At 39.2% G+C, this 24,630-nt stretch overlaps 1 protein-coding gene across 5 annotated transcripts in view; it reads right to left on the bottom strand.

The window, feature by feature from the left end:
• Nucleotides 1-4,731: 4,731 nt before the first annotated feature.
• The window catches only part of BBS9 (Bardet-Biedl syndrome 9), a 481,177-nt gene continuing 461,278 nt past the window's right edge, over nucleotides 4,732-24,630 (bottom strand). For all 5 annotated transcript variants that reach the window (XM_055590433.1, XM_055590432.1, XM_055590431.1 and 2 more), the window contains 2 exons: nucleotides 5,372-5,482; nucleotides 4,732-5,161 (listed from right to left, as the gene is read on the bottom strand). In XM_055590433.1, the coding sequence (XP_055446408.1) occupies nucleotides 5,130-5,161; nucleotides 5,372-5,482 (143 nt within the window). In that variant the 3' untranslated portion in view covers nucleotides 4,732-5,129. The remainder of the gene's footprint in view (nucleotides 5,162-5,371; nucleotides 5,483-24,630) is intronic.

Genomic DNA, 24,630 nt, shown 5'->3' on the forward strand with positions numbered 1-24,630 from the left:
ATACACTTTTAATCTCTGAACAGAAGGCCATGGACAGTTGGCACACAGAGGACACTGCTGCTGTGGCAGATTACTACTGGCAATCCTGTGTTTATACAATGCTTTTTATGGGGCTGAATACTCTTCACATGCATTTTGTTTTGATTCTTTGCTCATCTTGACCTACATTTTTATGTGATAAGCTGTGTACCTTGTGACACAGACTACCAACCAGTCAGAGACAGATATTTTAAAAAACATAGAGGTCTCTTGGCTTAGCCACTTGTAGGCTAAAGAATTTTTTTTTTTTTGATTAATGGAATTACAGGAAAAGCATTCATAATACATTCTGATGTCCCTCAACTGGAGGGAACTCCTGCATTCCAGGTGTACCTGACCTGTGAAAATACCAATCCAGTCCAATGATGATGCTGGGGAAATAAAAAGCTTAGAGAATTTGAGGACTGAAGTATAGACTTTATCACTGATTCACATCTCTTGCCTCTGTACAGAGAGATATAAGTGGGCCCTGCATGCCCAATCTGAGCCCAACCTGTGTTCACATGGGATGGAGACAGTTTGACCACGTCTAGAGGGCATGGTATGGCCAAGGCTATTTACAAAGTGCTACAGAAACTTTCAGAATGTCAATCATCGTAAAGGGGAGCCCATGGCGGAGGAGGGGAAGGATCAAAGGGAAGTGAGCTTTTGAAAGCTGTGGGGTATCTACCACTTGAATCATTCTCCACAGGGTGAAGGAAGGAACTGTGTAAAACTTAGGAGGTACTTCATGTAAAACCCTTTGAGATATGAGAGCAGAAAAGAACATAGGTTTGTGGCTCATACAACCCAGTGCACCAGTGTGGAGGACATGATTGAAGCTTGTCATAGCATAGAACACAACAGCCTGAGCATGACCTCAGACTGGTACAGAGAAGAAGCAAGAAAGGGCATTAAACAGACTACCCAGGCTGGACACCAAAGGCAGAAACTACAAAGGAAGGGGTTAATAGATTTGGTTACTTAAAATTTAGAAAATTTCTACGTAAAAAACCATGTAGAAACAAAATTAAAAGACAAGTGAAAAAATTGAGGACAATGCTTATATCATAATCAGCCAAGGTTTCCCTGGTGGCTCAGATAGTAAGGAATCTGCCTGCAATGCAGGAGACCCAGGTTCAATCCCTGGGTCAGGAAGATCTCCTGGAGAAGGGAATGGCAACCCACTCCAGTATTCTCACCTGGAGAATTCCATGGACAGAGCCTGACAGGCCACAGTCCATGGGCTTGCAAAGAGTTGGACACAACTGAGCAACTAACACTTTCTTTCTTTTTTTTTTTTTTTTTTGGATTCAACTAACACTTTCTTTTCACTTCAGTCAACCAAATATTAACATCATTTTCACATAAAGACTATGATAAATCAATAAGGCGATAATTATCACCACCACCAAAAAAGGAAAAGATGAATAGGAACAGGGAATTCACCAACGGAGGAATACAAATGGCAAATATGTAAGAACACTAGAAATGTGCAAGAACACTAGAAATCAAAGAAATGCATCTGTCTTGGACTAAAAGCTTTCAGTTTTAAAACATACATCTCACCAACAAGCTATACATCTGGGTGTGTATTTAGGCTTTTGGAAGCAGTCTGGATTCAAATCCTAGTTCTGCTACATATTAACTGTGGGATACTGGATAAATTATTTAGCTTCTATAAACCTCAGTACTCTCATTTGTAAAACAGAGATAGCAACATTCCCTACATCACAGTAATGTGAAGAGTGAATGAAATTGTACATATAAATTACCTGGTACATGGTAAGAATTTAATAAATGTTTGCTATTTTATTAATGCATGCATGCATGCTAACTCACTTCAGTTATCCATATCCATATCCATATCCAACTCTTTGCAGTCCTATGGACTGCAGCCCGCCAGTCTCCTCTGTCCATATGATTCACCAGGCAAGAATACCGTAGTGCATTGCCATGACCTCCTCCAGGAGATTTTCCCAACCCAGGGATCGAACGAACCTGTGTCTCTTACGTCTCCTGCATTGGCAGTGGGTTCTTTACCACTAGCACCATCTGGGAAGCCTATTTTATTAGTATTTATCCTCATACACTGGGTAATAATGAAAGCATTGGGCTAAGAAACCTATTATCATCTTCCTTCTTCCAGCTTTTTTAGTTATTCCTAGATTATACACACACACACACACAAACATAAGAAATACATAATGGACAATTGTTATTAATGACTGAAGTACTGGTGTCAAAATAATGGGAATAGTTAAGAATTATTTGGGTCTTGATTTTTTAAAAGCCACTCTAAAAGAAAACACAATTTGTGGCTCCATTATTTTTCTGCAAGCAGAAACAATTTATGTGTGTTTTAAATCATGAGGCTAAAATCAGGGGTAAAAGATATATATATATATATATATATATATATATATACACACACACACACACACACATAACTTAAATTCAGGAAATTCTTTAATAAAAGATACTTTTAAGTCAATAATTAAATTATTTTTATCATTTTAGAACTTATATTTTAAATTTGATAATGTTTAAAAGGTTAATTAAGGATGGACATCTTAGAATGTAATGCTCAGTGAAATACGTCAGAGGAAGACAAATACTAATATCACTTACATGTGGAATCTAAAAAAATAATACAAATGTATCTATATATAAAGCAGAAACATACTCACAGGCATAGAAGACAAACTTATGGTTACCAAAGGGGAAGGGGAACAAATGAGGAATATGGAATTAACGGATATAAACTATTAAACTTAAAATAGATAAGCAACAAGGATTTATAGCACAGGGGAATATATACCCAATATCTTGTAAAAACCTAAAATGGAATTAATCAGCAAAAATCCCAAATCACTATGCTATATACCTGAAACTAACAAGTATTATAAGCTAACTATGCTTGAATGTTTTTAAGTTTAATTAGTAACTTCTTTCCTTTTTGCAGCTAGTAAAATGCAAATAGTAATAAATTAGATATATTTTAAAATATTTATATAACGTATTGCTTATAGAGTTCTGTATTAAAGTGATCTAAATAAAAAAATAAAATTATTTGGTCAAGTTATTTTGTTAATAGGCTTAAGATACTGATAACAATTTCTAGGAAAATATCTTACAAATTTACTTCTGAACATAAAAACTCTCAGTATAATATGTAATTGTAGCAACAAAAGTCACCTTAAATTCCCCAAACACAGATAGGGAGTCTTTTGAATTTACATTGGTAGTCACTTCCTCATGGAACAGAGCAACAGTGGCAGCCATAAATAAAAGGAAAACAATGGAGGAGAAATATGAAAGAGAAATCATTGCATTCATGTATATTTAAAGTGACCTTTACAAATCAAACAATGCTTCAGTTTTAAAATATCACAGGAAATAAAGGGAGAGATTCACATGTGAATGGAAGAACTGGGGGGCACAGAGGAAGGGGAAGACTGATTAAGGCTGATGAACAAGGAAACAAGAGAGAAAGAAAGTGAGTTAAAGAAAGGCAGATAGGACACTACAAATGGGACATGACTCACAAAAAAGGAAAGAAAAACAGAGATGAGCTAATGGACACACGCACTTCATGGAAAAAATGTCCATGGGAATCGAATATCAAAAAAAAAAACCATAAGTCAGAAACACTTTTTTAAGAAGTAATATACTTCTTGTCTAACCTTTCTTCAATGAAGCTGTTAAAGATGATCGGAAGAGTTGTGGTTTTTCATCTTTAGGCTTACACAGAGCCATGAACACCTTTTATTGGTCCCCACAGGCTGAATAACATTAACCTAATGGTTGATTCTGGCCCAAAGGCTAGAAGTTGTCTACTCACACACTTCACAATAAAAACTATTTAATCTTCTGCTGCATCTCCTAAAAAATAGAATGCTATAAATAATAAATAATACATCCTTTGCAATTTTTTGACGTTTCACATATAGAAAAACCATGAGCCAATTTTTCCCTTGTACTGACTGAGGTATTCCAAAACTGGCACAGACATATATTTGTTTAAATAAATTAGTCTTGCAACTGTAATTTTAACTTGAGATTGACAAACTCTATTTCTTGCATATGAAAACCTTACATTTTAATTATAATAGAGTGTGAATCCTTTTATAACCTGGATTTTTTAAAAGGTATTACCCATTTGGGTAATGAAAAGAGGATACTAATGTACTAGCTTCCTTGAGGAGCCTTGTGGGCTACAGCCTATGGGGTTGCAAAGAGTTGGACACAACTGAGTGACTAACACTTTTCCTTGAAAATATTTTAAACATTTTCATACAATACTATAAAACACATCTCTTCCTACTTTTAGCCTAGTTGTAGTTTCTTTCATTTATAAAACAACCATATTCAAGTCTTACTGTGGAGTAGTAACTTTTTTTTGCGTGCATGGTCAGTCACTCAGTTATGTCTGACTCTTTGTGACCCCATTGACTGTAGCCCACAAGTCTCCTCTGTCCATGGGATTTTTCAGGCAAGAATACTAGAGTGGGTTGCCATTTCCTCCTCCAGAGGATCTTCCCCACCCAGGGATTGAACCCACATCTCCTGTGTCTCCTGCATTGGCAGGTGGATTCTTTACCACTGAGCCACCTGGGAAGCCCAGCAACATTTTTAGGTCCATTCAACTTCTTCCCGTTAAATAAAGATATCAACTATATAACCCTCTGATTATAAATAAAATCCAAGATATTGTTTGACAATGAGATGTTTATTAAACTCGATACATTTACTATATAAGAATTCTGTGGAAAAACCTGGGGTATGAAATAGGATCTAGGTCTCTGCATTATAAAGTCTGTTCCCAGAAGATATCCTCTCACTATATCCTGCGGCTGAAATCATACAGATGACCAAAAAGCAGCAACATCCTTTCCTGGTAAGACAACTTCAGCTGCCTTGCCCATATTAGTACAAGTCCTCCTAGAAAAGTGAGAAGTCCCGAGCGCTATCTCTACACATTGTTATCTCCTGGCAGGTAAGCTGGATGAAGCATCTGGGCCAGGCCTTCCTCTGTGCTTGGCATGAGGTCCACACAGGATCAACCTTCACAAGGCCATCTTCCCCTGAACCAGACAATTCTACTTCAACTATTCTGTGACTCCTTGGAGGGGTGAAACTTCTGGGGAAATGAAAGAGAGAAAGAGAGAGAAAAGATTTGAATATTGAAAGCAATATACAAATGATCAAATTCAGCTAAACCAATGTCAAGGGGAAGGATAAAAAGTTAGAAAACAAGAAATTTTGCAAAATGCTTTTTGGTATGACAAAACAAAACCCGACCAGAGTGTCACTGTTCTGACATATTTGTGAGGGCCACCCATTCTCTTACCAGGTGCAGGAGTCTCCACCATGAGGTGTTTGTGGTTGGTAAACAGTTCAGAGGAGTCTTGTTCTGTTGATCTTCCCTCTAGGTCTGATTCTGGGATTGTAGCACACCAACCTAGTTGAAAAATACAAATAATATTTTAAAGAGCAAAAAAATCAATCTTTCCAGACATCAACAACAGCTGAAGAACATACCAGTGGTGAAGATAATAAATGATGAGACAACAATCTTCAGGAGCTGAGCAAAAAAATAATAATAATCTTCAATATATTTCTTTTGGAGAAAATGCTGGAAATGAGTTATTGCCCTCAAAGACACACTGTTGATCACTCAGCAACAACAGCAATGGTGTTGTCTTCAGATTTATCCTTTTTAAATTCAGAATGGACAAAATCTATAGTATATGTGATACCCATACTATAATGGTAATTATATTAATAGTATGAAATTCCCTTTGGAATCAGAGCATCAGAAACTATAAAAGAAACAAACCACATCAACCATGAGGAAAAGAAACCTTCCTTGAACAAAGAGAATGGATGCTAGTGTTCTGAGATGGTGACCATGGTGGTATTTCTCTGGTGTTTGATTCTATTCCTGAATCCCAACACCTTCTAGCACAGACACAAACACTTTATTATTCAACAGCAAAACCATGAATTGCATTTAGAAGCTTTCAATTCCAAGTCAATTCCAAGGTGACTTGAGGATGAACTGGCATGACTGCACTTTTAAAATATTAAGTATAAGTTATTTGATTTTATCCACCAAAATCTTGTATGGAAAACTCATGTGAGAACTTCCTAACTATATCTGCAACTTGATTTGACTAATTTGCCATCATTTTTCTGGAAATGTACTAACATGCTATATACGGTACATGTTTTTTCCCAAAGCCATTCTTCTTGTAAATGAAGTGTGATTTTTATTTCTTTTTCTGAGGCTTCTCATACACTGAGTCCAAAGCCCCCATATTCAAGTTTTGCTTTATGCATGAGGGGGTTTATAAAGCGAAGCTACCAGCAGCACTGATGTGTAAACCACATCATTCAAGTGAGAGGGAAGTGGCCAGACCCCAGGTCTGAAGAAAAATACACCTTATCATCCATCCCTCTGTATCAGCTCTGAAAAAAGAAATCGATGTTGAGGGAAACTTGAGAGACAAGGATTTCCACGCTCATAAAATAAGAATTAGAGGTCGCCTCAGAGCCTCCCCAAACAGGAAATGTTAGAATTATCCATCAATGCAATGGAACTCACCCAGCTATATCTGAAAATAGCTAGGGCCCTATCCAGGAGGAGGACCAGGTTTATTTTTAATCTCTTTCCAAAACTTATAGATCATAGTGACAATAACTCTCATTACTACACGCTTTCTCAGTGATAACTCTGCCTATATTATCTTGTTTAGTTCCTACAAACCACACCACGAAACAGATAATATTATTCTCCTTTTACAGATAGGAAAACGGAGGTCTCATGAGATGAGTACATCATTTCCTGGAAATGTTCTAACATGTTGTACACTGTACTTATTTTTCTTCCCAAAGCTATTCTTGATAAGTCTTTGCCAAGGTCACACAACTCCTAAGGAGTAAGACAGAGCTCACACCCAAGCCTGACAACTCCCAAAGCCTGTGTTATCTAAGCATTACTATATGGCTCCCAGTTGCAGCATCAGTCAGAGATACCTGGTGGGAAGGTCTTGGGTGGCAGCAGGTTTTCTCTCACCTGCTGCGAGGAGTACTGCTTAGAGTATTGTGAGGACAGGGACAGGCTCCGAGCCACTATGGGACTATGGAGAAGCCCAAGAGATAGCATCCTTCTTCTCTTGGACCCTCATCTAACTGAGAAAAAAGGAACAGGGTATTTGGAGGTGGGGAAGGGGCACCTCTGTAAGATTAATGACAGGGAGAACAGAGAAAAGGGAGTAGTGGTGGTGATTTGGTCATTAAGCATATCCAACTCTTGCGACCCCATGGACATAGCCTGCCAGGCTCCTTTGTCCATGGGATTTTCCAGGCAAGAATACTGGAGTGGGTTGCCATCTCCTTCTCCAAAACAGGAGGGAGTGCTCCCTGCAAAACAGAACACCAACCCCAAGAAAATAGGCCAAAGAATGGCTTTCTAGACTCATAAATCAGATTAAGTCATTTCTCCATCCCCAAGGCAGAGGGAAGAAGCAGGATGACGACAGGAACGTTGTACTGATGCAGCTACCTTTGCACACAAGAAAACTCTGAGAGTGGAGAAGTGTCTCCTGCCAACAGATGGGGGAGAGTGCCGTGATCACAGAGCAGTGCTGCATGTGTGCAGAGGCAATCTCCACTGATTAATCAGTGTCTACCACTTATTCCAGCTGACTCAATATTGGAGCAAGTGAGAAGGCACAAGGGAAAAGTCAGTTGCTTTAGACTATCCTGTAGATTCTACATTACATGAATTACAACACATGTAATCTCTTGTCCTTGGCACAAAAGTTTTGCCTTGTCCACAGTACAGAGAGATGATGAATCTTTCAAATCCCACTGCAGGGCTGACTAGTCACATGCCCTAGAAATGCCACCCTCTTTTCTTCAGATATCTCCATGTGGCCAGACTGACCAACTATGTGCCTGAGTTTCTGCCACTTCAAGCTTGGAAGGAACAGTAGCTCTGTTCCTGGGAGCTCTGGCATTCTGACCAATGGGAAACGGGGGAAGGGAGGGAGCCTGGTGGAGAACTCCCCTACTACTTCTCCCAGGGTTGACTCTGAACTCTTATTCCTTTTTTGCCAGCCTCCAGAAAAATGCTGTGTGCTGAGTGGCCTCTTCCTGGCTCTTTGAGAAAAGTGGTCAGGCAGGCAGGATGCACCACAAAGTGGTGCACATTGTTCCTTGACCAACTTCCCTTTCTCCTCATCCTCCTTTCCCTGAATTGGCCAAATAAAATGCTACTTTAGTTTCTGTCTCATGTCTGTTTTCTTGCAAAAATCACTGGCATGGGAAGTAGTATTAAAAAGCAGGCTTTCAAGATGAAAATTTGAAGTTAGATCACCCATCTATCTGTATGAAATAGGGGCTCCATGGCTGGGGGTAAGTAGACTGGGAATAACAAGCAGTTTGCCAGTCTGTGGCCTAATCCAAGGATCACAGAAAGCTACTCTTCATACAACATCCTAAATTGTGTTATGCAATTACTTAAGCTTTCATCCATGTTTAACTGGGATGATGTACCTTTAGAGGTCAAGATTGGGAGATCAAGTAGCTGAGGCATGGCAATATTTATAAGGGTTACAGAGTAGGGTGGCTGCTTCTGATAACTAGATACCTTGCAAAAAGAAAATGGCTAGTTCAGTTAGCAGGCAGCAGAAGGCAGATCCAGCAAGTCAGAAGGCCTCTTTAGCCTTACTGGTTTAAGCCAGATCACTGGGCCAGCAGCACCAGATATGCTGGGGAGCTTATTATAAATGCAACCTCAGGCCCCATCCACACCTACTGAACTAGAATCTACTAAGAAGGGCAGATGGGTATATCTGATGAGATTTTTGTTAGGAAAAAGTATTTGTTAATACTGTTAGTGGGAATGCAAACTAGTACAGCCACTATGGAGAACAGTGTGGAGATTCCTTAAAAAAATGGAAATAGAACTGCCTTATGATCCAGCAATCCCACTGCTGGGCATACACACTGAGGAAACCAGAGGGGAAAGAGACACGTGTACCCCAATGTTCATCGCAGCACTGTTTATAATAGCCAGGACATGGAAGCAACCTAGATGTCCATCAGCAGATGAATGGATAAGAAAGCTGTGGTACATATACACAATGGAGTATTACTCAGCCATTAAAAAGAATACATTTGAATCAGTTCTAATGAGGTGGATGAAACTGGAGCCTATTATACAGAGTGAAGTAAGCCAGAACGAAAAACACCAATACAGTATACTAACGCATATATATGGAATTTAGAAAGATGGTAACAATAACCCTGTGTACGAGACAGCAAAAGAGACACTGATGTATAGAACAGTCTTATGGACTCTGTGGGAGAGGGAGAGGGTGGGAAGATTTGGGAGAATGACATTGAAACATGTAAAATATCATGTATGAAACGAGTTGCCAGTCCAGGTTCGATGCACGATACTGGATGCTTGGGGCTGGTGCACTGGGACGACCCAGAGGGATGGTATGGGGAGGGAGGAGGGAGGAGGGTTCAGGATGGGGAACACATGTATACCTGTGGTGGATTCATTTCGATATTTGGCAAAACTAATACAATATTGTAAAATTTAAAAATAAAATAAAATTAAAAAAAAATTCCAGAGTAGCCAGTAAAAAGAGAGAAATAAAATATAAAATCTCCAAACTAACGGAGACCTTCTGAAGCCCATCTTAGAAGTGGAGTCTGGGTTCCACTGATGTTAGATAAAGGACCCTAGGGCTTAGATGCCATCACATCAGAGGATAAGGGGAAGAAAAACCACAGTCGAATGAAATTATCCAAATACACATTGTGTGTGTGTGTCACAGAGGACTCATGGGCAAAAGCAAGGGAAAGCCAGGGACTTCCTGATCTGGAAATCATAGTGCTGTGGACTTACTGTGTGCTGGGCACATGGCCATGAATTCTCAACACATTAGCTCCCTCAATCCTCAAACAACTCTGTAAGGAAGGGGTTCATGTGGCCACCTCTGAAGCTGACTACTCTATTTACTCATGCTACTTGATCTGCTGAGTTCTATTTGACAGATACTTGATTCTAACCCAGATGAATCCTGGTGGCCCAGCTTACCTGCCTCACTACCCTGTAATTCAAGTAGCCTGAGCAGGAGGTTTGCTGAATAGCACATATTTTTTGGCTCTGTGGGCCATCTGGTCTCTGGTCTTAGTTTTGCCATTGTAGCACAAAAGCATCCAAGGACAAAATGAAAACATGAATGAGCATTAGCTATGTTCCAATAAAACTACATTGATTAAAGCAGGCAATAGGGCAGATCTGGCCCACTGGCTGTAAGTAGTTTGCCAATCCCTGGCCTAATTCAAGCTACTCTTCATACAGCATCCTATTCTAAATGTTCCTAGAGGCATTTAACACAGTCAGATCATCTGACAATATTGCTATAACAATAGTAACGAGGAGGAGGAGGAGTAATAGCAGCAGTTCTTTAAAAGAATATTGCTTTCCCTACTGTTAAAATGTTCTTTTTGTTTGGGCAGTGATAAGTTTATCTTTAATGAACTTTAATTTTTAGAACAGTTTTCAGTTCAGTTCAGTCACTCAGTCGTGTCCGACTCTGCGACCCCATGAATTGCAGCACGCCAGGCCTCCCTGTCCATCACCAACTCCCGGAATTCACTCAGACTCACGTCCATCGGTCAGTGATGCCATTCAGCCATTTCATCCTCTGTTGTTCCCTTCTCCTCCTGCCCCCAATCCCTCCCAGCATCAGGGTCTTTTCCAATGAGTCAACTCTTCGCATGAGGAGGCCAAAGTATTGGAGTTTCAGCTTTAGCATCAGTCCTTCCAATGAACACCCAGGACTGATCTCCTTTAGGATGGACTGGTTGGATCTCCTGGCAGTCCAAGGGACTCTCAAGAGTCTTCTCCAACACCACAGTTTAAAAGCATCAATTCTTCGGCGCTCAGCTTTCTTCACAGTCCAACTCTCACATCCATACATGAGCACTGGAAAAACCATAGCCTTGACTAGATGGACCTTTGTTGGCAAAAAATATCTCTGCATTTCAATATACTGTCTAGGTTGGTCATAACTTTCCTTCCAAGGAGTAAGCGTCTTTGAATTTCATGGCTGCAATCACCATCTGCAGTGATTTTGGAGCCCAGAAAAATAAAGTCTGACACTGTTTCCACCGTTTCCCCATCTATTTCCCATGAAGTGATGAGACCAGATGCCATGATCTTAGTTTTCTGAATGTTGAGCTTTAAGCCAACTTTTTCACTCTCCTCTTTCATCTTCATCAAGAGGCTTTTTAGTTCCTCTTCACTTTCTGCCATAAAGGTGGTGTCATCTGCATATCTGGTTATTGACATTTCTCCCGGCAATCTTGATTCCAGCTTGTGCTTCCTCCAGCCCAGCGTTTCTCATGATGGACTCTGCATAGAAGTTAAATAAGCAGGGTGACAATATACAGCCTTGATGTACTCCTTTTCCTATTTGGAATCAGTCTGTTCCATGTCCAGTTCTAACTGTTGCTTCCTGACCTGCATATAGGGTTCTCAAGAGGCAGGTCAGGTGGTCTGGTATTCCCATGTCTTTCAGAATTTTCCACAGTTTATTGTCATCCACACAGTCAAAGGCTTTGGCATAGTCAATAAAGCAGAAATAGGTGTTTTTCTGGAACTCTCTTGCTTTTTCGATGATCCAACAGATGTTGGCAATTTGATCTTTGGTTCCTCTGCCTTTTCTAAAACCAGCTTGAACATCAGGAAGTTCACGGTTCATATACTGCTGAAGCCTGGCTTGGAGAAGTTTGAGCATTACTTTACTAGTGTGTGAGATGAGTGCAATTGTGCAGTAGTTTGAGCATTCTTTGGCATTGCCTTTCTTTGGGATTGGAATGAAAACTGACCTTTTCCAGTCCTGTGGCCACTGCTGAGTTTTCCAAATTTGCTGGCATATTTAGTGCAGCACTTTCACAGCATCATCTTTCAGGATTTGAAATAGCTCAACTGGAATTCCATCACTGCCACTAGCTTTGTTTATAGTGATGCTTTCTAAGGCCCACTTGACTTCACATTCCAGGATGTCTGGCTCTAGGTCAGTGATCACACCATTGTGATTATCTTGGTCATGAAGATCATTTTTGTACAGTTCTTCTGTGTTTTCTTGCCACCTCTTCTTAATATCTTCTGCTTCTGTTAGTCCATACCATTTCTGTCCTTTATTGAGCCCATCTTTGCATGAAATGTTCCCTTGGTATCTCTGATTTTCTTGAAGAGATCTCTAGTCTTTCCCATTCTGTTGTTTTCCTCTATTTCTTTGCATTGATTGCTGAGAAAGGCTTTCTTATCTCTTCTTGCTATTCTTTGGAACTCTGCATTCAGATGCTTTTATCTTTCCTTTTCTCCTTTGCTTTTCGGTTCTCTTCTTTTCACAGCTGCTTGTAAGGCCTCCTCAAACAGCCATTTTGCTTTTTTGCATTTCTTTTCCATGGGGATGGTCCTGATCCTTGTCCTGTACAATGTCACGAACCTCCGTCCATAGTTCATCAGGTCCTCTATCAGATCGAGGCCCTTAAATCTATTTCTCACTTCCACTGTACAGTCATAAGGGATTTGATTTAGGTCATACCTGAATGGTCTAGTGGTTTTCCCGACTTTCTTCAATTTAAGTCTGAATTTGGCAATAAGGAGTTCATGATCTGAGCCCAGTCTTGTTTTGCTGACTGTATAGAGCTTCTCCATCTTTGGCTGCAAAGAATATAATCAATCTGATTTTGGTGTTGACCATCTGTAATGTCCATGTGTAGAGTCTTCTCTTGTGTTGTTGGAAGAGAGTGTTTTGTTCTCTTGGCAAAACTCTATTAGCCTTTGCCCTCCTTCATTCTGTATTCCAAGGCCAAATTTGCCTGTTACTCCAGGTATTTCTTGACTTCCTACTTTTGCATTCCAGTCCCCTCTAATGAAAAGGACATCTTTTTTGGGTGTTAGTTCTAAAAGATCTTGTAGGTCTTCATAGAACCGTTCAACTTCAACTTCTTCAGCGTTACTGGTTGGGGCATAGGCTTTGATTATCGTGATATTGAATGGTTTGCCTTGGAAATGAACAGAGATCATTCTGTTGTTTTTGAGATTGCATCCAAGCACTGCATTTCAGACTCTTTTGTTTTAGAACAGTTTTAGATGTATAGAAAAAAATTGGCAAATAATACAGAGAATTCCTGTATATTCCCTACACAGTTTCTCCTGCTGTTAACATCTTGCATCAGTATGGTACATTTGTTATGATCAATGAACCAATATGGGTAAATTTAGTTAAAATCTATAGTCTATTCAGATTTCCTTTGTTTTTACTTAACATCTTTTCTGTCGGGATCTCATCTAGAAAACCCCATGGCATTAGTTCTCCTCTCTCCTTTGACTCTTCTTCATGGTGACAGCTTCTTTTCTTACTTTTGATGGTCTTGAAGTTTTGACAAGTATCGGGTCAGGTATATTGCAGAATGCCCTTCTATTGGAAACTGTTTAATGTTTTTCTCATGATTAGATTGGGAAGAAGAAAAGACAGTTTCTTTTCCTAAATTCTTAGAGTTCCCCATATTTGGGGATTGTTTCCAGTTGTTCATCTTTTCCTCTATCAAAACACCAGGTGGGCAGTTGAATGGTGGGGACTGTGAAGGGGATGGGCGGCCAACAGTGAGTCTTGACTTAGACTGTAAAGTTCTCAGGAGTGGGTCAGGCTGGGGCTAGCTGTCAGACCCAGGCAGGTTACCAGTTGTCCCATTTGTAAAGAGAGGGTCTTAATGAGGCCTTTTGTGTGGATTATGTGACACTGTATACACTGAACACAGTGCTCAGCACAACGTACCTTTTACCATTTCTGTCATCTATGAATTTTTTTGGCATAGATGCACTTTCCACACCATTTCTGAGGAATGAAAGAACTTTAGCTTTTAATGCAACCACCTTCATTTAAAAACAGAGGCTCAGAGAGGGTAGTGGATGCCCCTTATATTCTAGGGCTTGTGCCTGGTTCTCCTGCTTGCTAAACCATTACCGCTTTCTCAAAACCACTTTTTTTTTTCCCCCCAGAAAGATCTCAGTGGATTTGCCTGTAAGTTGGTTGTCCTGACCAGTACTTCCTTTTAATGATACAGAAAACCCAGAAAGTTGGCAAGCTGTTCTTTGGGTGTATTTTAGGACTTTGTAGATTTATACTCTTGTGACAGAGATCTCTGTAATCAACTGAGTATATGGGTGCAAATATTCCATTCCTTCAGGGAGGAAAAACATTTTTCTTCTTTTATCTTCCCATGTTTAAAAGGAATCAAACAAGCAGACACTTTGAGAATCACAAATGACCACAGACACCCTGCTCTGATTTGCCAGCCAAAGAATCTTCTGTTCATATGCCTGAAATGCCACTAAAACTTAAAACAGCAAAAACCTCAAAAATATATACCAATGACATTTTTCTTTTAATCAAGATTAACTTGATGGATAAAGTGTTTTTGAGGTTAACATTCAGATTCCATTTCAAAGGTTTTTAATTCATGTGAAGTGTGGGGAATAGATACTTTGAAAAGAATATTTCACTATCTTAAACATGAAAAGCTTCCCTAAGAAACTATTTTAATTAATTTTTTAATAAAAAATTTTGTTAATTAATTTAATTGGGGATAATTACTTAACAATATTGTGGTGGGTTTTGCCACACATCGACATGAATCAGCCAGAGGTACACATGTGTCCCCCATCCTGAGCCCCCCTCCCACCTCCCTCCATACCCCATCCCTCTGGGTTGTCCCAGAGCACTGGCTTTGAGTGCTCTGCTTCATGCATTGAACTTGCACTGGTCATCTATTTTACATGTGGTAATATACATGTTTCAATGCTATTCTCTCAAATCAGAAACTATGAGTATTAAAAAACTCTCTGAAAATGTATCCATTTGAAAAAGTTTTACTCTTTATCCTTTCTCAATCTGTCTCTCTGTGTAAATGTGCACACACATCCACATGTAGGGCATATAGACAAGCATAAGAGTTTTCCTGATAATTCTCTTTTACTTTGTTCATTTTTATATTTTCTTAAAATATATTTTTTTCGAGGGCTTCTCGTGTGGCTCAGTAATAAGGAATCTGCCTGCCAATGCAGGAGACATGGATCCAATCCCCGATTCAGGAAGACACCACATGCTGCAGAGTGGCCAAGCCCCTGCACCGCAACTACTGATCCTGTGTGCTAGAGCCTGGGAGCCACAGCTACTGAGCCCACCTAGAGTCCACGCTCTACCACAAGAGAAGCCACTGCAATGAGAAGCCCACTCAGCATAACTATAGAATAGTCCCCACTCTCCACAACTAGAGAAAAGCCTGTGCAGCAACAAAGATGCAGCACAATCAAAAATAACAAAAATGAATAAATAAATAAAATTATATATTAAATCTAAATATATAAGCTACAGGAAGTCAAAAATCCTATAGCATGTTTGTGAACCAATTTTAACTGAGTATTTAGAAATTTTTTGACAAAATGGAACAATGGAAGGAAGAGGAGTGGGTAAAAGAGGGAAGGAGATAGAGGATGAAAGGAAAAGTGGGGAGGGGAGGATGAATTAGCAACATAGTCCATATTTCTGAGTATCCACTTCTACAGAAGATATTTGGGGTGACTTACTGAAGGTATAGATAATAAAATATTAAAGAATAAAAAATAAAACATAATAGCAGAAAAATGTGATGCAGAGTAGGAGGTATATGGCTAGGAAGAATTGTATATAAAATACAGATAAAGACTTATACAAGGGCTGGCATGGAGATAAAAAGCCAAAAGCTCTGGAGTAGAAGTGGGGCTGCACTTCGCCTGATTAATTCTCCACTGACCTCCCTTCCTCCACACTGGACTTCAAATCAAAGGGCCCAATCTATCTCGTACTTGGACTTAACATTTCCTTAAAAGCACACTATAATTGGTAAAGCTATGTTTGTTGGGATTTTTTTGACTGATGGTATGGGTGTGTGTGGGGGGGTATGTGTGTGTGCACACACACCTATTCTGTGCTTAAGGGCCACTTTATTTTTAAACTCTTGTCTGTTTATATCTTTTCTTTTCTTTAGGATTTTCAGTCTTCTCTCTCTCTCTCAATTTTTTTTTTAATTTTTGGCTACACCCCACAGCATGAGGGACCATAGTTCCCCAACCAGGGATCAAACCTGTGCCCCCCTGCAATGGAAGGTAGTTAAAGGCCATTTTAGACAGCCAAGATTTCTGTGAAATTGGGTTTACAGAGGTACTTACTAAGCAAATACTACAGAAAAACACACATATAGGAGATTGTTAAAAACACAACAGCTAGAGACCTTGTCAAAGCCCACCTTGGAAATAAAGCCCTCAAGAATCTAATACAGTACTGAATGAATATAGTGTGACAAATCAGACTGATGTCATACGATGATGCTGCTTCCCTGAAGGAGGAACTGGAGAGCATTAGTTGATATCTTTCTCATCTTCATTTCCATGAGGTCCTTTTTTTGGTTATAACATGGAGACACCCCACCCTTAATCTGGTACAATTTTACAAGTTCAAAACTCAGGAAAACAGAAGAAAAAAATATCTTTCAATAAAGTCCTAGGATTCCAGTTCCAATATATGATATTTGTTTTTCTGTGTTTCTTTTTGTATCACAAATCTATTTTGTAACTTTTCTTTCTCTATATGTTTCCAGATGACATGCTGACTGCATAGATGGTAGCTTATCTACTACTTAACACAGATAATAATGGTAACCACAGAGAGGCAAGTGAAGGCCATTGTAATATGTGTCCGACATGATCCCTATAGAATGCTTGAGAGTTCAGTTCCACTGCCTAATAATAAACTTTGATCTCCCCATACCCAGTAAGAACTTCAAATGTGTTCAACAGTATGCACACACCTATGTTTTAAAATAGTTCCATTTCACATCTCACAAGACCAGGTTTATTTTAAGGGGTCTAGCACGTGTCTCAGCAAGTTCTAAAATTCCCATAATGGCTGAATATTAAGTCCCTTGGGGTATAAGGGCTTCAGTCAGTGAATCTAGATTTAACAGAGTAGGGTCCTCCTGGCATTAAGATGTTTCCACAACTTGAATAATAATAGGTGTCCAGGTATGTTTTTAACTGGACCACCACTTAGAATGTAGGTCCACTCAGTACAAAGGATTAAGAAATACAGGAACATAGTAATTTTCATCCACTGATAATTATGTAAACAGAATGTACCAAGCAGAGAAAAGTCCTATTTACAAAAAAATCAAGCACAGTCCATAAATCCTACAGATTGGAACGGATCCAGGTTAAGAATTTCTCCAGATGTCACTCTGTAAACAGGGCTTCATAAAGTGAATTCCCCAATTAATTGCTGGTAAGAGTAAGCTCTACAGTATGTTAGTGCATTATGACCCTCTATAATATGTAGGTGAATTGTCTGGCCCTATAGATCATTAGTCAGATATGATACAATAGAATTCAGGAGAAAGAAGTGGAGTAAGCACAGTTTCTTCTGATATAGAGAGAAGGTCCCATAAAATTACTGCTCAGGAACTCAGAGCTTTGTTCACTGAAGGAAATGAGAACTCTCCGATTTATTTGCATTACATCTGTTTTTCTAACACATTTAGTTCTTAACCTGGAGTACTTGGAAAGACACACACCCAGTAAGAACATAAACATGGAACTTAAAAAAAAAAAGGACTACTCACTATTTTGTTAAAGTCTCCAATCACAATGTTTTCCCACATGTTAACAAGGCCATTAAATCCTCCAAACAGGAACACAAAAGTATTACCCAGCCATTGTGAGAAGGTGGGGAAGAAGAGAAAGTTAATAATCGCTTTCCCTTGCCAGTTGATCAATGTCTAGAGCACTCTGCAAGGAAATGCAAGAGCCATTGTCTTTCAGCTAGATCTTTTCTGTACTGATAAGTATAGCACTTTTTTGTTCTAAAAGAAGGTGATTGTGATTTTTAATTTCCATTTTGTTTCTAAATCCTAAGGCAATCCAATGTACAACTGGAAAGAGACATAATTTTAAGACATTTCCATTTCAAATACTTTCCTCTCCTAACTCCCTCTTCAGAGACCAACTCTCTCTCAGAAGTACACAGGCACAAATAAAACATTATAGCTACAGTTGAGAAAGAAAGGAAGCCAATAGTTCTGCAATAATAATTTCTTTAAAAAAAATGAAACAGTAAGAGTATAACTCTACTTTGCCTGGACACTACATAATAAGAGAGCCAGTGTTCTTCACAGCTTTCCTCTTGCATCAAGTGGCTATTAATTCCCCAGTGATCCTGGCAACGTTTCTTCAACTTGAATTTCTTTCCACAACCCAATTAAAAGCCCTAATCTTGACTAAACTGTGTTGTTTTTAAAAATGACAGAGACTAGATGGATGGAGATTTTGAAACCAAGAGTTCAGCTGGGTCACTTAAGTTATAAACAGGTTTAGGGAAAAGGGTGAAGAATACAGTGGCTCTGGAGAGTGCCTGTTTCGTCATACTCTATCACAAATGAGGGCCCTGAACAAGTATTCTTGCCTGGAGAATCCCACGGACAGAGGAGCCTAGCAGGCTCTAGTCCATAGGGTCACAAAGAGTTGGACACCACTAAAGCGACTTAGCACGCAGGCACAAACAAGTACTCAGGGTTCATTCCAAAACAACTCTGTTATCTAATGATAAATGTCTACAATAGCCCATTAAACAAGGTCATATTTTGCAGAGAAGGGAAATGTACACAAGATGATAAACCATCCCTTTGATCATGGGAAGGGATATCCGAGATGGGACATGGCAAGTATCATCAAATCTTGAGAAAAGTCACATGAGTCTGGACCTCAGTTTCCTTTTTCCTAAAATGCAGAAAACAACAGCATTCACTTTATGAGAGATGAAGATTAATTTGGTTGATGCTTGTAACACAGTTATCACAGAGCCTGGCACAGAATAAGCCCCCAGTAAATGCTGGGCTATTATTTTCAGTACTAACCTCCAACATACGTTAGTCATTACGTTACAGCCAATTACACATGAAACTACAAGCCATGAGCATGGTATGAATTTATATCTGATGCTCAAAAACATGCTCAGGTGAAAACAGAAATGGGGAACGGAGACCAGCAGTGGAATGTTTCTATTAGTAGCTGGATCCAATGGTCAAAGCCGAAATTGTCAAAGAGGCCTAAAATAACTCACTTGAAAAACAGTGCACACATTCTTTTTAAGATGAATTCACCAATAATCTACTATCCTAGATAACCACTCTTCTGAGATTACAATAGGAATTTTAAAAGGGCTCAAATGGTGATGATGATCAGGGGTGGACAATCACATTCATTGTTTTCTATTTACCAGCAGGGCCATTACTACTGAGAAATGCAAACCCAGAAGATAACATGACATAAATGGATGAAACATTAAGATAAAAGGCTAAAACAGTGGTAGGTTTGCTTTCTCATGGGAAATTGAAATGGCCAGCAGATGAACCTTAAAAGAGGAAGTCTGCTGACCTAGTGTTACTAAACATAGGAGACAGCCAAGGAACAGAGGAATAAAGCAATGTATTTAAATGTATGCCTTGAAGGAAGCAAACACCAATTACTTTTATATGATTTTAATTCTCCCGTGAATACTTTACGGGTGTTGGCAAGTCCTTCTGGAAAAGGAAGGGATTATTAATGAGGATTCAGTGGCAGTGCTCACCAGGTTCTAAGAAATAATACTTAATAAAGAGTCATTTACTTCATACTTCATCTCTAGAGCTAAAGAATTTTTAAGAATCTGTTAAAAACTAGTATAGTATTATGCTCATATATATGATCCTTTCTACTTTAATTTCAAGATGGTTCTCAAGTCTGTGTGATAAACAAATAAGCTTCCCACAGGAAAATAAACACAGAGGAAAATAGCTGAATTTTTTTTCTTTTGTAAAGAGTGTATGTTTAATATATACTTGTGATTTGGAAAGTTATTCATGAAGCTTGAAGAAATATATGGGAAATATGGTCTTTAAAAAAGTTATTTTTGAAGAATGCTCTCCACATCATTCGAAGATTATGCACTGATAACAGTTCACTAATTTCTAGTAAATCTGGGAAATGAGGAAATCAGCTCCTATATTCTATCTTGTTTCTCAGAAAAACTTAGTCCAGCAACTCTAAAAATCTGTCATATTGTGTAAAATGGAATCTCTCTAGCTAATATCTTTCTCTTAAAATTCTCCAATTGCCTTAACAGCATGGACTTTGGGGCTAGACTGTCAGAATTTTAATCCCAGCTTCACCATTATTTATTTTCTTTTAACTGTTTACTTAATCTTTCTATGCCTCAATTTCCTTATTTGCAAAATGCAGATGATAACTGTACCTAGCTCATAGGGTAATTGGAAAGATTAAATGAATTATGGAGTGGATAGCCGTTCCCTTCTCCAGGGGATCTTCTCAACCCAGGGATTGAACCCAGGTCTCCCACATTGCAGGCAGATTCTTTACCAGCTGAGCCCCAAGGGAAGCCCGTTAATTTATTGCGAAGCATGTCAAATAGCACCTGGTTCATAGTAAGTGATACATAAGTGTTGTAATAGTAAATATTACTATTATTCTGATCATCTTTGCCTTATATTGTCAAAATTCCCTCACCTAAAAGCCTGAGGTTCTCATGTAAGCTGAAGGGAAGGAAGGTGGTGAATTTTCAGAAGCAGAGAGCAGCAGTTACATATGCTTGAACTCCAGGAATGCAAACTGTCCTGTTAACTAGTCAAGGAAAACCTTAACTGTTGTCTTAGCTGGCAAAAAACAGTATCCACTAGGAATTAACAGCTTGTTAAAGAAAGTACAAGGACTGGGGTCCAGATAAATAGTAAAAGATGACAATAAATATCAAATCAGGAATAATGTACTGCATCATGACCCCCACTTCCTGCATCTTCTTCCATTTTTTTGCTCCTCTTGACAGCAAAACTTCTCCAAAGAATTGCCTGTATTTGATGTTTTAAATTCTTTTCCTTTCTCTTATACATCCATCTCAGTCTAGACCTGGCCTCTATCACTCCACAAAAGGTGCTTTTTTCAAGATCACTAATGACCTTCATGCTGCTAAATCTACAGTTTTCAGCCCTTAGCTTACTTGACCTATTAGCATTTAACACAGCCTATGGTTCTACCATCTTTTAAAACTCTTCATCTGGCTTCCAGGATGCCACATTCTACTGATTTTTCTCTGTCCTCACTCTATGCTCCTTCTCAGCATCCTTTGCTGGGTCCTCCTCTTCTCCCAAACTTCTAAAAGTCCCAACACTTCTAGCACTCAGTCTTTGACTCTCCTCTCTTTTCTAAAATCACTCCCTTGGTGACCTTATCCGGTCTCATGGCTTTAAACAACATTTGCAGGCTGACAACTCCTAATTTTATAACTCCAGCCCAGATTTCTCTCCTGAACTTCGGATTTATATCCATTACTTAGTCAATATCTCCACTTGGACATCTTATAGCATATCAAACTCAACATGTACCAAACAGTATTCCTGATCTTCCCCCACAAACCTGTTCTACCCCATAGCCTTTCTCATTTCAACTTTATCCTTCCAGTTGGTGCTGCATGCATGCTTAGTCATGTCTGACTCTTTGCAACCCTATAGACCGTAGTCCATCAGCCTCCTCTATCCATGGGATTTCCCAGGCAAGAATACTGGAGTGGGTTGTCATTTCCTACTCCAGGGGATCTTCTTGACCCAGGGATCAAACCCAGGTCTCCCGTGTCTCCTGCACTGGCAGGCAGATTTTTTACCACTGTACCACCTGGGAAGCCCAAAGTTCAAGCCAAAGCTCTTAGGGTCATTCTGGATTCACTTCTTCCTTTCACACATCATGGCCACTCTGTTAGAAATTCTGTTGTCTTTACATTTAAAATATATCAAGAATCAGATCACTTCTCACCACCTTCACCACTGCAATCACTGTGGAGCAATCCACCATCACCTCTTACTTGAACCACTGCTGAATTACTGACCTGTGTAAACTTCAAACTGACTGCCCATTTCCACCTTTGACCACCCCTGCCCCACAATCTATTCAGAATACAGCAGGCAGGCATTCTTTTAAAACATAAGATTATATTATTCCCTGGTAGCTCAATGGTAAAGAATCCAGCTGCAATGCAGGAGATCCCTGTTTGATTTCTGGATCAGGAAGATCCATTGGAGAAGGGACAGGCTACTCACTCCGGTATTCTTGGGCTTCTCTGGTGGCTCAAACAATAAAGAATCCGCCTGCAATGTGAGAGACATGGATTCAATCCCTGGCTTGGGAAGATCCCCTGGAGAAGGGAATGGCCACCCACTCCAGTATTCTGGCCTGGAGAATTCCATGGACAGAGAAATCTGGCAGCCTACAGCCCTGTGGTCGCAAAGAGTCAGACACAACTGAGTGACTTTCACTTCACTTTCTTCAAAATGGTCCTCCTCACTTTACAAAAGTTTTTTAAAGGCTGTGCATGATCTGACCCTTCTAACTGCATCTCTTAACCACCTAGTCTCACTACTGGCTTTCTTGTTGTCCTGGGAACATGCTAGGCTTGTTCCCCTTACCTGGAGCAGCTCTTTCTCTCTGATCTCTGCATGGATAAATTCCTCACCTCTTTAAATCTCTGTTCAAAAGTTGCCTTTTTAACAAAGCCTACCCTGACAACCCAATTTAAAATTATAATCTTGTAACCGCCACCTTTCTGACATTTCTTTTTCCATAGTACTTATCACCTTTAAACACTAACGCTTGTTATTTTCTAACATACTCCATAGTTCACATCTTTATCATATTTATTGTTTATCATCTCCCCTGCTAGAATAAGAGCTCCAAAACTGTGGGGATCTTTATTTTGTTTGCTGCTGTATCCCCAGCCCTAGAATAGTTCCTGGCACACAGGAAGCACACAATAATTACTGGTTGCCTTGAGTGAATGAATTTAGGCTAAGGGATTAGGAAGAAGCAATGGAAACCAAAATTCATTCTATTTTTTTTTTAACATATTACTCTCTACCTTTTCCACTGGGAGACTGGAAAATAATTACAGCAGAGCAAAGTATAGTATCTCTTATGCCTATTCCCCAGCACACCTGGTTGCTCTGTGGATCAAAAGAGGTTCTCAAAAAGTTCCTTGTGTTAGTTAATACACATCTTTAAGAAATGAATCTTCCTGGATGATAACACATGGAGAATCTGTGAGACTGAGTAGGTGCAACAACAAAATGTTCAGCCCAGAAAAGAAATAAGATCCCAATAGTAATTTCTGTAGAAGCTAAAGTTAAAAACAAGTAACAGAGCACTTGTAATTCTAGTTCTTGATAATAGTCATTTGTGGATGAAGGAACTGCAAAGGAAGGTACAAAGACATCTGTCTGCTTGGAAAATTTCTCAAAAATGAATGAAAAAGGATCTATCTTATTTCCACTGGGGCATCAAGTTATGGCCTGGAACAGTTTATTTTTCCCAGGCTACTTCAAATCAAAACGTGTTTTTAAAAGCAAGCCCAATGAAGGATTAGATAAACAACTGGACAATGTTTTCTACACTCTGGTAACATAAACATTTCGAATTCCTCCCTAACTCTTGACTAGCATAAATCTCTAATTCCAGAGAAAGTGAAATATCCTCAAAGTTAAACATTATTTTGAATTATTCACATTTACCTCCATTTCCATCTTATACTTTCTTGGCAATAAAAAGCCAGGTTATGTCCAAACTATGGTAGAACGACTCTCTTCCAATAGTAAAACAACTTGGACTAACCCCAGCTCTGCTTTCTTTGAAGATGGAATACAGCAGCCCCTCCCAACAGTTTCTCTTCTTTCTTACCTCTACACATCCTGCACTGCCTTACCCTTTTTCAAACCAAATCTTAAAAAAAAAAAAAAAAAAAAAAGGCACAGAGGGACGATGTGAAGCTGTCTACAACTGAGCTTTGAAAATCATTTTAAAATGGATGTCAAACACAAAACAGGCAAGCTGAAAGAGCTGGTAAGGCAAGCTGTCTCTGGCTGAGGAAGGGAGACACGGAGTAAGACCTCACCAAGAGAGGAAGTTCTCTGGAAATGCCATGGGGGACAAAAGGAAAGGGAGACAATGGAGGAAAACAAAGGCGCAAAAACGAAGATGCAGAGGGAATGAGGATAACCAACCCATGGTATAATCCACATGTCAGAAGATTTAGGAATAAAAGGGGGTGGCTAGGAGAGAAGAGAAAATACTAGCCTGATAGAACTGTTCTGTTTGCATCGTGTTCCAGTCTATGAAACAATCTCACTTGACCTTGGTTGGCCCTAACAACTCTGAGTTGTAGAGTAGGTAAAAATTTGCATCCTCAGAGTCCAGGAAAACTGCCCATTCAGCTTCTGGGCAAGCCACTTAATATTAAAATTATTACTTAATACTTTAGCAATTACTAAAGTAAATACTTAAGTAATTACTAATAATTACTTAAAATTATTACTTAATAATTTTAAATCTCTATTTCCTCATTGGCGGAATGGAAATAACACCTTCCAAACAAATGACTGTGAGGA

This window comes from Bubalus kerabau, chromosome 8, assembly GCF_029407905.1.
Source record: "Bubalus kerabau isolate K-KA32 ecotype Philippines breed swamp buffalo chromosome 8, PCC_UOA_SB_1v2, whole genome shotgun sequence".
In the NCBI taxonomy this organism is placed as follows: Eukaryota; Metazoa; Chordata; class Mammalia; order Artiodactyla; family Bovidae; genus Bubalus; species Bubalus kerabau.